This window comes from Crinia signifera, chromosome 3 (genome assembly GCF_055691185.1).
Source record: "Crinia signifera chromosome 3, ASM5569118v1, whole genome shotgun sequence".
Lineage (NCBI taxonomy): Eukaryota > Metazoa > Chordata > Amphibia > Anura > Myobatrachidae > Crinia > Crinia signifera.
Genome location: NC_139219.1, coordinates 199,366,833 through 199,378,832, shown reverse-complemented (window position 1 = coordinate 199,378,832; position 12,000 = coordinate 199,366,833). Strand labels below are relative to the sequence as shown.

Genomic DNA, 12,000 nt, shown 5'->3' with positions numbered 1-12,000 from the left:
CAATGAAATCAGGTGTGGTGTTATTTGAAACACACCGTTCCTGTCTTGATAGCCTGTGTGTGTTGATGAATTCCACATCCACTCCTGAGATTTAGCACCTATGATGCAATTCTTTTTTTGGGTGTGTTGTACTGTTTTTGTGTGTGGTGTTGTATGTATATGTGTGTGTATGTTTTGTGTGTATCTGTCCAATGTGTAAGTGTGTGTGTGTGTGTGTGGTGCGCTAGGTGTATATATATGTGTGTGTTTCTGTATCTGTGCAATGTTTAAGTTTGTGTGTTGTACAGTTTTTGGGGGTGTGTGTTGTACTGTGAGTGGTTTGTTATGTGTGCAGAGGAGTGGCTAGGCGACATGGTGCCCAGAGAAACTGTATGTTTTGGCGCCCCCACCCAGTCATCTCTCCTTCTTATAGTAATGCTTCTTATACATTATTCCACACAAAATGTAATGGTCATTACAGAATATGCCACACACACAATGTAATGCCCGTTACACATTATGACCCACACCGTAATACCTAGTAGACATTATGCCACAAACCCATTATGCTTAAGTAACTTTATGCCACACACCTTAATGCCCATTGCACATATCACACACCATAATCCTTAAATCACTTTTATGCTACACACCATAATGCTTCAAGGTAATGCATTATCGTGTAAGACGCAATGGTGTAATAAATTTTGCACAACCCGTTGCCTGGGGTTGCATGCTTGTTGCCAAGGGGCATTACATGCTTGTTGCCAGGGGTTCCATGCTCATAGCCAGGGGGGGATTACATGCTTGTTGCCATAGGGGGTTACATGCTTGTGGCCAGGGGTTCCATGAGATTATATGCTCGTTGCCCAGTGGGAGCTAAATGTGAGTTGCCCAGGAGGAAGTAAATGTGTTTATTGCCCGCCCTTCCCCCTGCCAGATGCTGACCGCCAGTCTGCTGCGGAGGCAAAGAGTCTGTGACAGCATTAGAGACCCTGTGCCCCTCCAAAGATGACCACAAAGGAGACAGCTGCTAGAGGTCATCCTGCACCTCTAGAATCTGCCAGTGTGACAGACGCTAGAGGTACAGGATACCTCTAGCGTGTCTTCTCTGTGGCTGGGGTGCAGGGTTTCTGTAATACTGTCAGAGACTGTGCACCTCCGCAGCAGACGGGCGGTCAGCATCTGGCAGGTTAAGGGCCGCATTGGACAGGTGGTAGGCATCCAGAGGGCGGACCGGTGGGCAGCGAGTGTGGTGCCGGCTGCCCTGCTACTCTTCGGTACTCGGAGCTCGCGCTCCGCCGGCTCCACCCTCCCTACGCCCCTGTATGTGTGTGTACATGTGTATGAAGTGGTATATGTATATCCCCAATTATTCCTAATTGTTTAAAGCATCCACCCAAATGTTAGAATGTGTTTACGTTCATACTCAATGACCGCAATGAAATCAGGTGTGGTGGTGTTCCTTCATCATCTTTCTCCCAGATCGGCAATCTATATTTTTGAACCTTGGTGTTTTTTAAATTTCAAACTGAAATTTCCCAAAAAAGGCTTTGCGGTGCACACCACCGGGTCCAGAGGTACCTTGTTGCCAATTTGGTGGCTCTGAGTGCCACAGTGTCACCACAATACGACACACGCACATACAGATGTAGCCCCTGTCATCTTTGAGCGCCAGCGGACAGGGTTACAATGAACTGGGACGCACGTCCCAATCATCCGGCGGTGGGGCAGCGGTATCCTGCCCGGCTCCGCTTCAGGGAGAAGGATTAGGGGGGTGGCACGGCGAGGGGGACCCAGGGCAAGCTCCATTGGCACAGGGTGCGTGAGCCGGCGGCTGGCCCATGCAAAGATTAAGCTAGCTTCATCTGTACACTCTTCAACTTATAAAAATAGATATAGCACATTGGTAATTTGTGAGTAATCCTTTTTATACCCCTTTTACACCGGGGAAACCCCCCGTGTTTTTGCCTTGTGGACCCGGGTCAGCGTCGATGTAAAAAGGGTATCTGGACAAAAAGTGTAAATTGGTATGCCAGGTCATCAGACCCGGCTCCTGCAATGGGGGAGCCCAACTTCTTGACCGCAGCGTCCTCTGTCCGGCGGTCAGTATGGAGGTTGGGCGGACATCAGTGGAGCCGGAGAGGAGGTGAATGGCCTGTGTGCATCATACATTCACCTCGGGGGAAGGGGGGGGGGGGTCTAGTGGCGCACGGAGGCTTGGTGCAGCCCAGCAACCTACCTTGCATCTCAAGCGCCGCCCCGTTTACACTGCGGGTCGGCACCTCAGTGTAAATGGGAAAAATTCCAGATCTGACCTGGATTGGAACAGTGTTCCACATACCGATCGGATCTGCGATTTTGAGTGTAAAAGTGGTATAAATTAAGTTTTATTGCCTAACCCATTTATGTTTGTCTTAACATGAAATAATTTTGATAAAGATGATCAGAAGATGTGTAGGTCAGATAAATCAAAGAAAGCTATATACTGTAGCTACCAGTTAGCCCATCAATGGTTACCACTTTAGAAAAGACATATGTTTAAACCAGTCATGAATTAAATTGGTAATAGTAGGTGCAAGTGGCAATTGAAGCTGCCAATTGTGAGTGGTAAAAGTGGATAGCAGATAACAGAAAATGTTATATACCGTACTACTTAATAGCTGTGCCCGATTTAACAAGATATGCATGGGTGAATTATTTCATTCCTTTTTTTTATTATTATTATTTTTTTTTATATCAATGACTGTTAATTAAACTTTCTTGATGCACATGTAATGCCTGATTTGAACTAGAATGTGTAACATTATCTATCTATTGTATTTCTATAGTGTATGCAAGATATGGGAAACACAAAGGCAAGACTGCTTTATGAAGCCAACCTTCCTGAAAGCTTTCGAAGACCTCAGACCGACCAGTATCCTTTTACCATGAGATTTTTACCTGTAACTTATAGCAGTTAAAGCTGCTATATGCGGTGTTCTTCATTCATAGGACTTTCCCTCTCTACATTGGTGTCTGGCCATGTACACTCTTAGAGATAATAGTATTTGGTAGTTTTTAATGCATCCAGTGTATTGTTCTTGAATGGTTACATTAAAACATAAATATTAAACGCGTTTAAAGCAAAGCATCCTGCAAGCATGGAATTAGCAACTACTGCATACAAACTGATAACAGGTATGAGTATATGTGATTGTAAAGGACAAAAATTAATTGAAGTGCCCAATTCAGGTCTTTAAACGCCCAATTAAGAAATGTATATGTGTTTAGCTGCTTTAACGCTTCAATAAGGCTTCAATTGCTTTAACTACTAATGAGCATATGGTCGGAGCAACAATTGATTTTTCTCTGATACTCACTCATATAGATGCCCACAAGGGAGCGTATGGAACATTTGAAAATCCCCCCCCCCTCCCGATAACAAAAGATACTTAATAGCAGGAAAATTGAAAATCCATTTGAGTCCCTCACTTGCATAGTTTCAGCACATACCTGCAGAGTTATTTCTACCGTACAGTTCATCATAGGCTGCATCCCAGCCATTGACAGTGGGAAAGTCCTCTGTGATCATCTTTGGCGACTGGCAATTAAAATTAGATTGCAGCATTGACAGAACCATGTCGATTACAAAAGCCAAATTTGACAATTGCAGAAATATTCATATTAATATCATCTAAATGACTTTGCAGCTTCATAAACATTTTTATTTTTCATTGCAAGGAGTTGCTGTAGACAAGGGCTGGGTTAAAGGCCTAATGGGCCTCGAGCTGGAAACGTGGGGGAGGTGATGGCCATTCCATAGATCATGTAGAACCCATACACTATATACTCCAATGTCTACAATTACAAAAAATGAATAAATATGTAGAATAGGAATGGCGCAAAGGCATTTAATCAAATATACTACGCGGGTAGATGTACATGTGACCGGATGTTTTATGGAAATCTTGTAGCCTAAATGTGGGTGGAAGAATACTCTGGTGTTGGACATACCACTGCAGGTGGTACACCTAACACATCTGTAGCATCCACCAGGCTTCCTTGAGTATTGGGAGCAAGTCTCTTAGAGATCTCTGTGTTCAATACCCAATCACTCAGGTTGCGCTTCTGTTTGTAGCATCCCATAAGAGAATATTATTTTAATTACTTTCGTCTTTTTGAATGACTGGCCATAACTGTTTGGAGAGCTTAGAGATAGTTGCATTGGCATGATTGTAATTGTGTACCCATCCAATACGGTCTGTCAGATTTCCCTCTTTAGCCGATTTCTTAAGGAGTTCACTGCAGAGAAAACCATTAACTTTTGATCTTTCTCCAGCTAATATCTCAGGCAAGTAACCCCTTTCTGAGAATTTTGTCATCATAGCCTCAAGATCATGAGCAAGTTGTTCCTCTCCACTAGTAATCCTTTTGACCCTGATCAATTGTGAGAAGGGCAGCCCCCTCTTGATTGCCGGGGGATTATTATTATTAACAGGTTCTTATATACAGTAGCACACACATATTCCGCAGTGCTTTACAGCGCATAGTTATGAGCAAAAACACATAACGAATTACAGCACAAGTTTAGGACAAGTACATGGTTAATATGGGTAGTTGCATCAGGGGACAGGACACTGAAGCAATCATCAGGGTGGCAGAGGTTTTCTAAGAAAGGCACATAAGGAGAGGGGGCCCTGCTCGTGACAGCTTACATTCTAAAGGGGAGGGTTAGACAGACAAGGGTGACACAGAAGGGAAAGAGGTGAGCATAGACAGATTAGGGTGAGAGATGGTCAGGTTTTATGCAGGAGGGTGGGAAGATGATCAGCTTAGTCTTTGATATTTTAAGTTTAAAAAAAAAAGCACTGGGTCATCCAAGAGTAGACAGCAGAGAGACTATTGGAGATATGAGTGAGGATAGAGGGAGAGAGAGATCAGGAAAGGAGCGATAGATTTCAGTATAATCATCAGCATAGATGTGATAGTGGAGGTTGAGTGAGCAAATGAGCTCACCCAGAGAGGACATGTAGAGATAGAGAAGAAGAGGGCCAAGAATAAAATGTTGGGGGACACCTACTATTAATGGAAGAGCAGGAGAGGTGAAGTCATTAGAGGTACAGAGGGGCATTTTCAAAACTGACAGTGGAAATACAAGCATTAACAGTGATAGTTAATGTAATTTGCAGATGTAAAAATTGTGATAGATTATGGCTGAATAATTAAGCAGCCAGGAGTAGTATATTGTGAGAATGAATAGAGCTCACTCAAAGCAGTCTTTGGTTTTCTCAGTTGTTGTTTTGTGTCCTTCTATTTCACTTCAGTGTACTGCCAGTTTAACGCTGCAGTTATATTTAAATTATAAATATTAAATGATGCACTTCAAAACTATTATGCACATAGCTACACCATGCACACAGCTACACCATGCACACAGCCTATGGGCACTTGAGGGTATTGCGGTCAGTCGGTTTAGAATACACAGATGTCTCAATGGTGTTACCCAAATCCTCTATATTGACGTCTAAATACTGCACAGCAGTTTGGCTCATATTGAACGTGAACTTAATGGGGCAGTCCCGAGCATTGATTTCCATCATCATCTCAGTGAAGGCAAAAGGATATTGTCTATATAATGAATGTAAAATTTGATTCAGGGAGCATATGGCGATTTAAGGAACAAGTCCTATTTGACAAAATGCCTATAAATATTCGCGGACGAGGGTGCGATGTGAGACCCCAACGCAGCCCCCCCATTCGCTGTTGAAAGAACTCATTGTTGAAAAAGAAATGGTTCATTGTCATTGTTAATTCTGGTAGCTGATTGAATAACTGAATGGGCGGACCTGTGTAACTGGAATCCGATTTCAATAGTTGAGTAATCGGATATTCTTGGAGAGCCATCTAATAATTTTTTTGTATTGGGTGGTAGGATCAGAGGGTAGGCGATTATAAGTTAGTGGGTTCAACAGTTGGGAATAGACCTCCTTTTTGTAGGCCTCAAGTTCCCAGAGGACAATACCCCATCTTTGTCAGCAGAGAGGATCATCACATCATACGATTTGAGATTCTTTAAAGCACCCAATTCCTCCTTCTTAGTAAGGTTGGAATGCACAGGGAGTTGGGAGGCTGAGGCTTGGACCTGGATGTCAAGTACCTTAAGCTCTGTATTGCTACATTACTGGATGGAGGGTCGATTTGGGATTTTTGTTTGAAATGATCAAAGTGTGATCGCGCGGTGGGACTGGCAAATACACCCTTTTTTTTTTTGAAGAAGAAATCTTGAGATTCCTCTGTAAAGGATCTTAATCTGTATTCCATCTGAAGTCCGCAAACTTTTGCGTGGGGACAAACTATAGTCCACGACTCAGAACACGTGTTTCCAATTCAGATAAAGGACAAACTAAAGATTAAGTTTTCTTTGGCCGTCCCCTTGTTTTGATTCCTTCTCCTCTGCCCGACCCTGCGCTGTGGTTGTCTTTTTTTTTTTCTCTGCCTGCCCTGGTCCGAACCCCCATCGGCAAGCGCTTGTCATTTTTTGAAGCCTGGCAGTTTCTGGATTCGTTGTTGGAGCTGGCAGACTCGCTATATTACATTTATTGTCATCCATAAGCCTCTATGATTTGACTGGCAGTGGAAAAGTTATGGAGACAGCATGGGGCAACGGTCTTTAGTAGCCAGGGCTGGGGGGAACCATAGAATGGAGACTTTCAGTGGGGGATTTGGATTAGTTTGGATTCCATAGAAGATTGAACTTGCAATCAAAGTTCTCCCTAGTAACAGTACTATTATTAGGACACATCTGGTACTCATGTCTTACAAAATAAGTGTATTGGTGTTTTTATTACATTTTGTCTGGTGGAAGTGCCTTTTAGCACAGGTCTATTACTAGTGTTGCTTAGCTGGAAATTTTTCATGCCCCTGAGTATTCCACTACGTGCCTAGTTTAAAGTACTAAAGTACGGTGTTATGCTGTTAAGATTATTACTATTGTCAAACATCGATAGAAGACCTAATTAGACAGACACTATACTATTGATATGTATACAAGTTGTCATGTACTGAAATTCAATTGACCTTGTAACAATTTCCACTGACAAAAATTTTGGGCAGGTGCGTGTTCATGTTCAAAAACAGTGGATTTCTAGTTTGGTCTAAAAGGGGTTTAATGTTAAAGTAATTTATCTTGCGGGATGCGGTTAATTATAATCCGAACATGCCATTAAATGGCAAATTATAGTTTTATTTTATGTTTTTCGATATAAGGGTTTCAGGTCTTTTCTAAAGTTTTTAATTACTTTAGTTTCCTGAGATCTATTGTGCAACAGACCTAATCAACACTTCTGTTCCTTTGAGGTTGTTTGATCTTTTCAAAGTTGCTCTGTTGTCAGTAGGATGTGCCTGCAAATGTAAGATTCACTTCACTATGATTTAATTTTCTATGGGGCTATATGGTAATTTAATTGTCTACACACTGGTGATCTTCAGTGGAAGAAAATTAATATTTAATCAGTGTTCTAGCTTACATTAGAATGTAAGTAGTATGTGCCACCTAACCTTCCCTATGGACCTCATGCTAATTTCATTGTTAAGGTGAAAGAGAAAATAATTAAATGGAGGGCTTATTACAGCATACATTCTGTATTAAGCCGCCTTTCCTTCTATCACCTAAAGTACTAATAAATTAATGTTACTTGGTTTCCTTCACCATTATACCATCCGTTTATTGCTGTTTCAAATATATTGCCCCAAAAGAATATGTTGCTTCAATTACACATTTATGTAACAATATTGTGAAAGTAAGCTACATAGATAATGGGATTCTCTGGGGTTTTTTTTTTTTGTGTTGTACCAAAATCATAAATACTGTAGGTGTGTGTTTTTGTAGTGTCTTGTCACTCCCCTCAAGAGGAAATAACTTATATTGCTGTTTGCTTTGACCTGGATAGATCATATATCTTCTCAATTAGCTTCAGCCATTTCTTGCAGCCAATTGATTCAATTGATTAATTCAGTTGATTAGTCCTGATACCTGGCACATATTGGAAATAGTTTTAGGTGCCTTAGCAACCCTTTGAGCAGTGATAACATATGGGATTGGGAATTAATTCCCAATCATATGTGTTATAGACTAATAACAGGACATTTTTCTCCTGAAGAAAACAAAAATCAAATCAAGCTAATATTGGATAACGTGATAATGACCACCTGTCAAAAATCAGCCTAGGGTTGTTGTTTTTTTTTTTTTTTTATGGCAGAAAAAATAGAAAACCTAGTTTAGAATTTTCTGCGGTTTTGTAGGTCCCTTTTTAACTGGGTTTCTCAATTAATGGAAGTATAATTTAATCCAACAGGCATTGGCGGAATGACAAGAGAATTGCGGTTCTGTGTATATATTCCTCCAGTGCCGGGTATAACATTTAAGATCTATATTAATCCTGTAGGATTAAACTATACTTCCATTAAATGAGGAGCCCAGTTAAAAGGGAACTACAAAACTCAGAAAATTCAAAACTCATTAATTGACCATTTGGAGTCCATACCCTTGATGAAGTCTTTATGACAAGCAGTGTCGCATTTATCATTTCTATCGATGAATTGATTGAAGAATGGATTTCTGTATCTGACTCTCGAATATTTTAGCTACAGTAACTTACTTAATGGATGCAGGTGAGGCTATCGAATGAGCCCTGATATGCAGCTTCAGACGTCCGAATCATAAATTGCTATTGGCAGCTGTCAGAGACACTTTAACCCAATTGGATCAGGAACATTTCTCCAAATTCAATGTGTTATCATGCGATTGCTGGTCCTTTTTTAGCCGATAAACACAGCATACATTTGGGTATCGCGATATTGCGATTCTTAACTAATGGTTATTTTAACTATTATTATTATTATTATTATTATTAGCCAATCAAGGAACACCACTAACAAGATACCAGCCCTAGATGAATCTGATTTATTGTCATCATAAACACAAGGCAATTGACCATTGGCATTTTTCACAAAACACACCTTATGGTAAAACAGCAAATCACATTAGTATAAACCTAAAAAAATATATATTCTAGCTGTTCAGCATGATAATAGCATGAAACGGTTTCCTCACTCCAGGGTAACTATTGCTACTTCTGGATATATGTGAGCCACAATATATTTGCCTTTAAAATGTGTATGGCCATGTTAGCACACACATTATATTGATTTAACCCATCCCCTAGCAAAAAATGTGAAATAAATACCATGTTTTCTAATTACCCGAATTGAATATGGACGCTTCAAAAGAGCGCTGCTTAAGAGGGTCAAATACTGACACTTTGTTGCACATGCCTGTCCCCCATTTGCAACATGTATCACTGCATTTTTTATCCACATTTCTTTGTAAGGGGGGGGGGGGGGGGGGGTTGACCACACCCCAACCATCAACCGGTCCTGTCCAGCTCTTGATGACCCTGTATTTCCCATTTAACAATTCCATTTTTTTGTTTGACATTAAACTGTCATGTTTGCTCATTTTAAAGTAATTTAAAATGCATGTAATGTATTAGTACAAGGTATTGACTTTTTCCAGGTCTTCAGAAACTATAAGATTTTAGCCTTTTTGTAATTTGCATAAATTATTGCCATTATAACCTTAGTTTTGACATTCTATAAAATCACTATTCTTGATTATCTGTGCATTTATGTTAACTGTTCCATGGGATCAAACCATGTGTTGAGTGAGTTTTTTTTTATTTTGCTATGTTTGTTGTATTTCAAAGCAGCATCTAACTCTAGCTAGGGGATATTTTGTATTATTCAATATTCCTGTAGTCAAAGTACAGATTTTTTTTTCTTTCTCCATATCATGAATGTTTCATAAGACAAACAATTGCATTTTTTTTAGATCAAGCTTTAAATGCAAAGCATGAATCTGATGATACTGAAATCCAGTGACTTCCATAATCAGATAATGCTCCCTAAAGAAAACCCATCACAAAAATGTTTGATCTGCTATGCTATCCTTAGAAAAATGAAAAAAAAAAATAATAATAATGCTTTGAATTATCTTCATATTTGTATGAGTCCCTGTGTTCACTAATTAAATTATTTGTGCAGCATGGGCTTTGGTGTGCTGCTAATACTGCTTAAACAGAGCAAGCACACCAAAACACTGAGGTTGTGACCAATTCACTATGTATTAATGTGGGTTTTGTAACTATAATGCTTTGTCCCTATCATAGAAAATGTCCTGATTCTAACATGTATGTTGTGCGGTCATATGTAGCTAAAAACCTTACCTCTTTATGTGCAGAATTATCAATCGTTTGCTTCTGGACCTTTTTAAGATCCAAATACAGTATTAAAAAAGTTCAACCTGTGCTGGAGTTGAAGATTTAAATTGTTATGGAATTGTTATAACTCTTTATTTTCTTTATGGCATTTGGTATTTTTAATATCTTTGAACGTTATAGGAATTGCTGATTACACAGTCCACCTCCCAGGACAGTTTATATCCTCATTCAAGGCTGCTATACCCTTTCCTGCCCTGCGTGTCTAATGGCACCATTCATCCTATTGCTACACCTATTTAGTTTTTTCTACTATGGGGGCAAAACCAATTGATTGTGATAATTTACCACCGGCTAATCGACCTTGGTATTTTTTGGGCAAAATAAATTTTGAGTCTTTTCAAGTCACTTAAAAAAAAAAAAAAATTCAGACTTATGCCCTCTTAACTTACCTGCAAGTCTAAAAACACCTGTCGACTCATAAAGCACTCCCATATACTTGTCCCATTCCTTGTTCCCCAATTTCCTGTATTTTTTGTTACCCACAAAATAAAAATAATTAGCAGCCTTCAAGTGCCTGATTAGTCATTAAGGATGCTGTCCCTGTAAACTGAATTCCAACATTTTGACCTTTTTAAAACATGGGTTTTCCCCAAATTTTGACCTGCTAAAGTTTAGTGAATAATTGGAGAAGTTAGTTTTCGCAAATCACAAGAAAAGCTGTTTTTTTTGCATGAAAAAGTGTTCTCGGCTAATTGAATTCCCCCATATGTGATTTTAAACAAGACAGAATATTTAACGGGTGCAAAAAAACAGGAAGTAAATGAATAGCCCAAAGCTACAAGATGTGGAAAAGCTTGATGCTACTTTTACTTTTTGCACCTGTTCAATTTCCGGGGCAGATGAATTCCCCTCTATGGGCGAGCCAAGAAAACTGGATTTTTTGATGGTGGTTTTGTCATTGCCGAAAAATGGGTGAAAAAAAAGCACACCATTTAGCTTTAAAACAAAAGTGGATCCTTATGGTGATCCATGTATTTCTGGATCATGGCAATTTTTGGGGGGTGCTTGAAAAATTGGCACTTTGAATAGGTCGAATCTAAATTTGACCTAAATTTTTTTGAAATGGAGGGTTTTTTCTCAGCTAGACAAAAAAAAACACACTTATTTGAATACCCCATTTTATATAGTCTACTGTTTCCTGTCTTCAGTGCTTTCGCTCTTGTTACTACCAAATGCACTGTATGACATATTTTTGCTTTCCTTAATTTATGGACCAGATCAGTGGAGTTCTTCATCAGGGATAAATATGAAAGGAAGAAATATTATGACAAAAATGCTGCAATCACTATAAATGTAAGTATCTTTATTTATGTTCTCCATTTTTAATGTATTTGAGTTTTTGTGTTATAAATATTGGGAGGGACTCTGAATTTTTTCACCAAACAACTGCAGCTTATGCAAGATTGAGGTCATCTTGATGTCTGCATTGTATATGTCCATGGCATCCCTTCTTAATTTATTGTTGTATAAGTCAGTGCTTTGGCGGGTCCTTTTACAATGCATATTTTTCTTGATACATCGGTATGTTTGCTTTCTAACTAGTTTTAAGAGTGCTTTCTTTTTTTGTATATATATTTTTATTGTTACAATCTTGTAAGACAATAACAGTAGATATGGTATTGCAAGTCAAATATACTTACACTCCTACCACTCCTATATAATACCATCCAATAAATCCTCAGTAAGAAAATGCAACAGATAC

At 39.4% G+C, this 12,000-nt stretch overlaps 1 protein-coding gene across 3 annotated transcripts in view; it reads left to right on the top strand.

Annotated features, from left to right (window-relative positions):
- The window catches only part of SMAP1 (small ArfGAP 1), a 281,227-nt gene that overhangs the window by 101,052 nt on the left and 168,175 nt on the right, over window positions 1-12,000 (top strand). For all 3 annotated transcript variants that reach the window (XM_083177252.1, XM_083177251.1, XM_083177250.1), the window contains exons 3-4: window positions 2,811-2,896; window positions 11,516-11,591. In XM_083177252.1, the coding sequence (XP_083033378.1) occupies window positions 2,811-2,896; window positions 11,516-11,591 (162 nt within the window). The remainder of the gene's footprint in view (window positions 1-2,810; window positions 2,897-11,515; window positions 11,592-12,000) is intronic.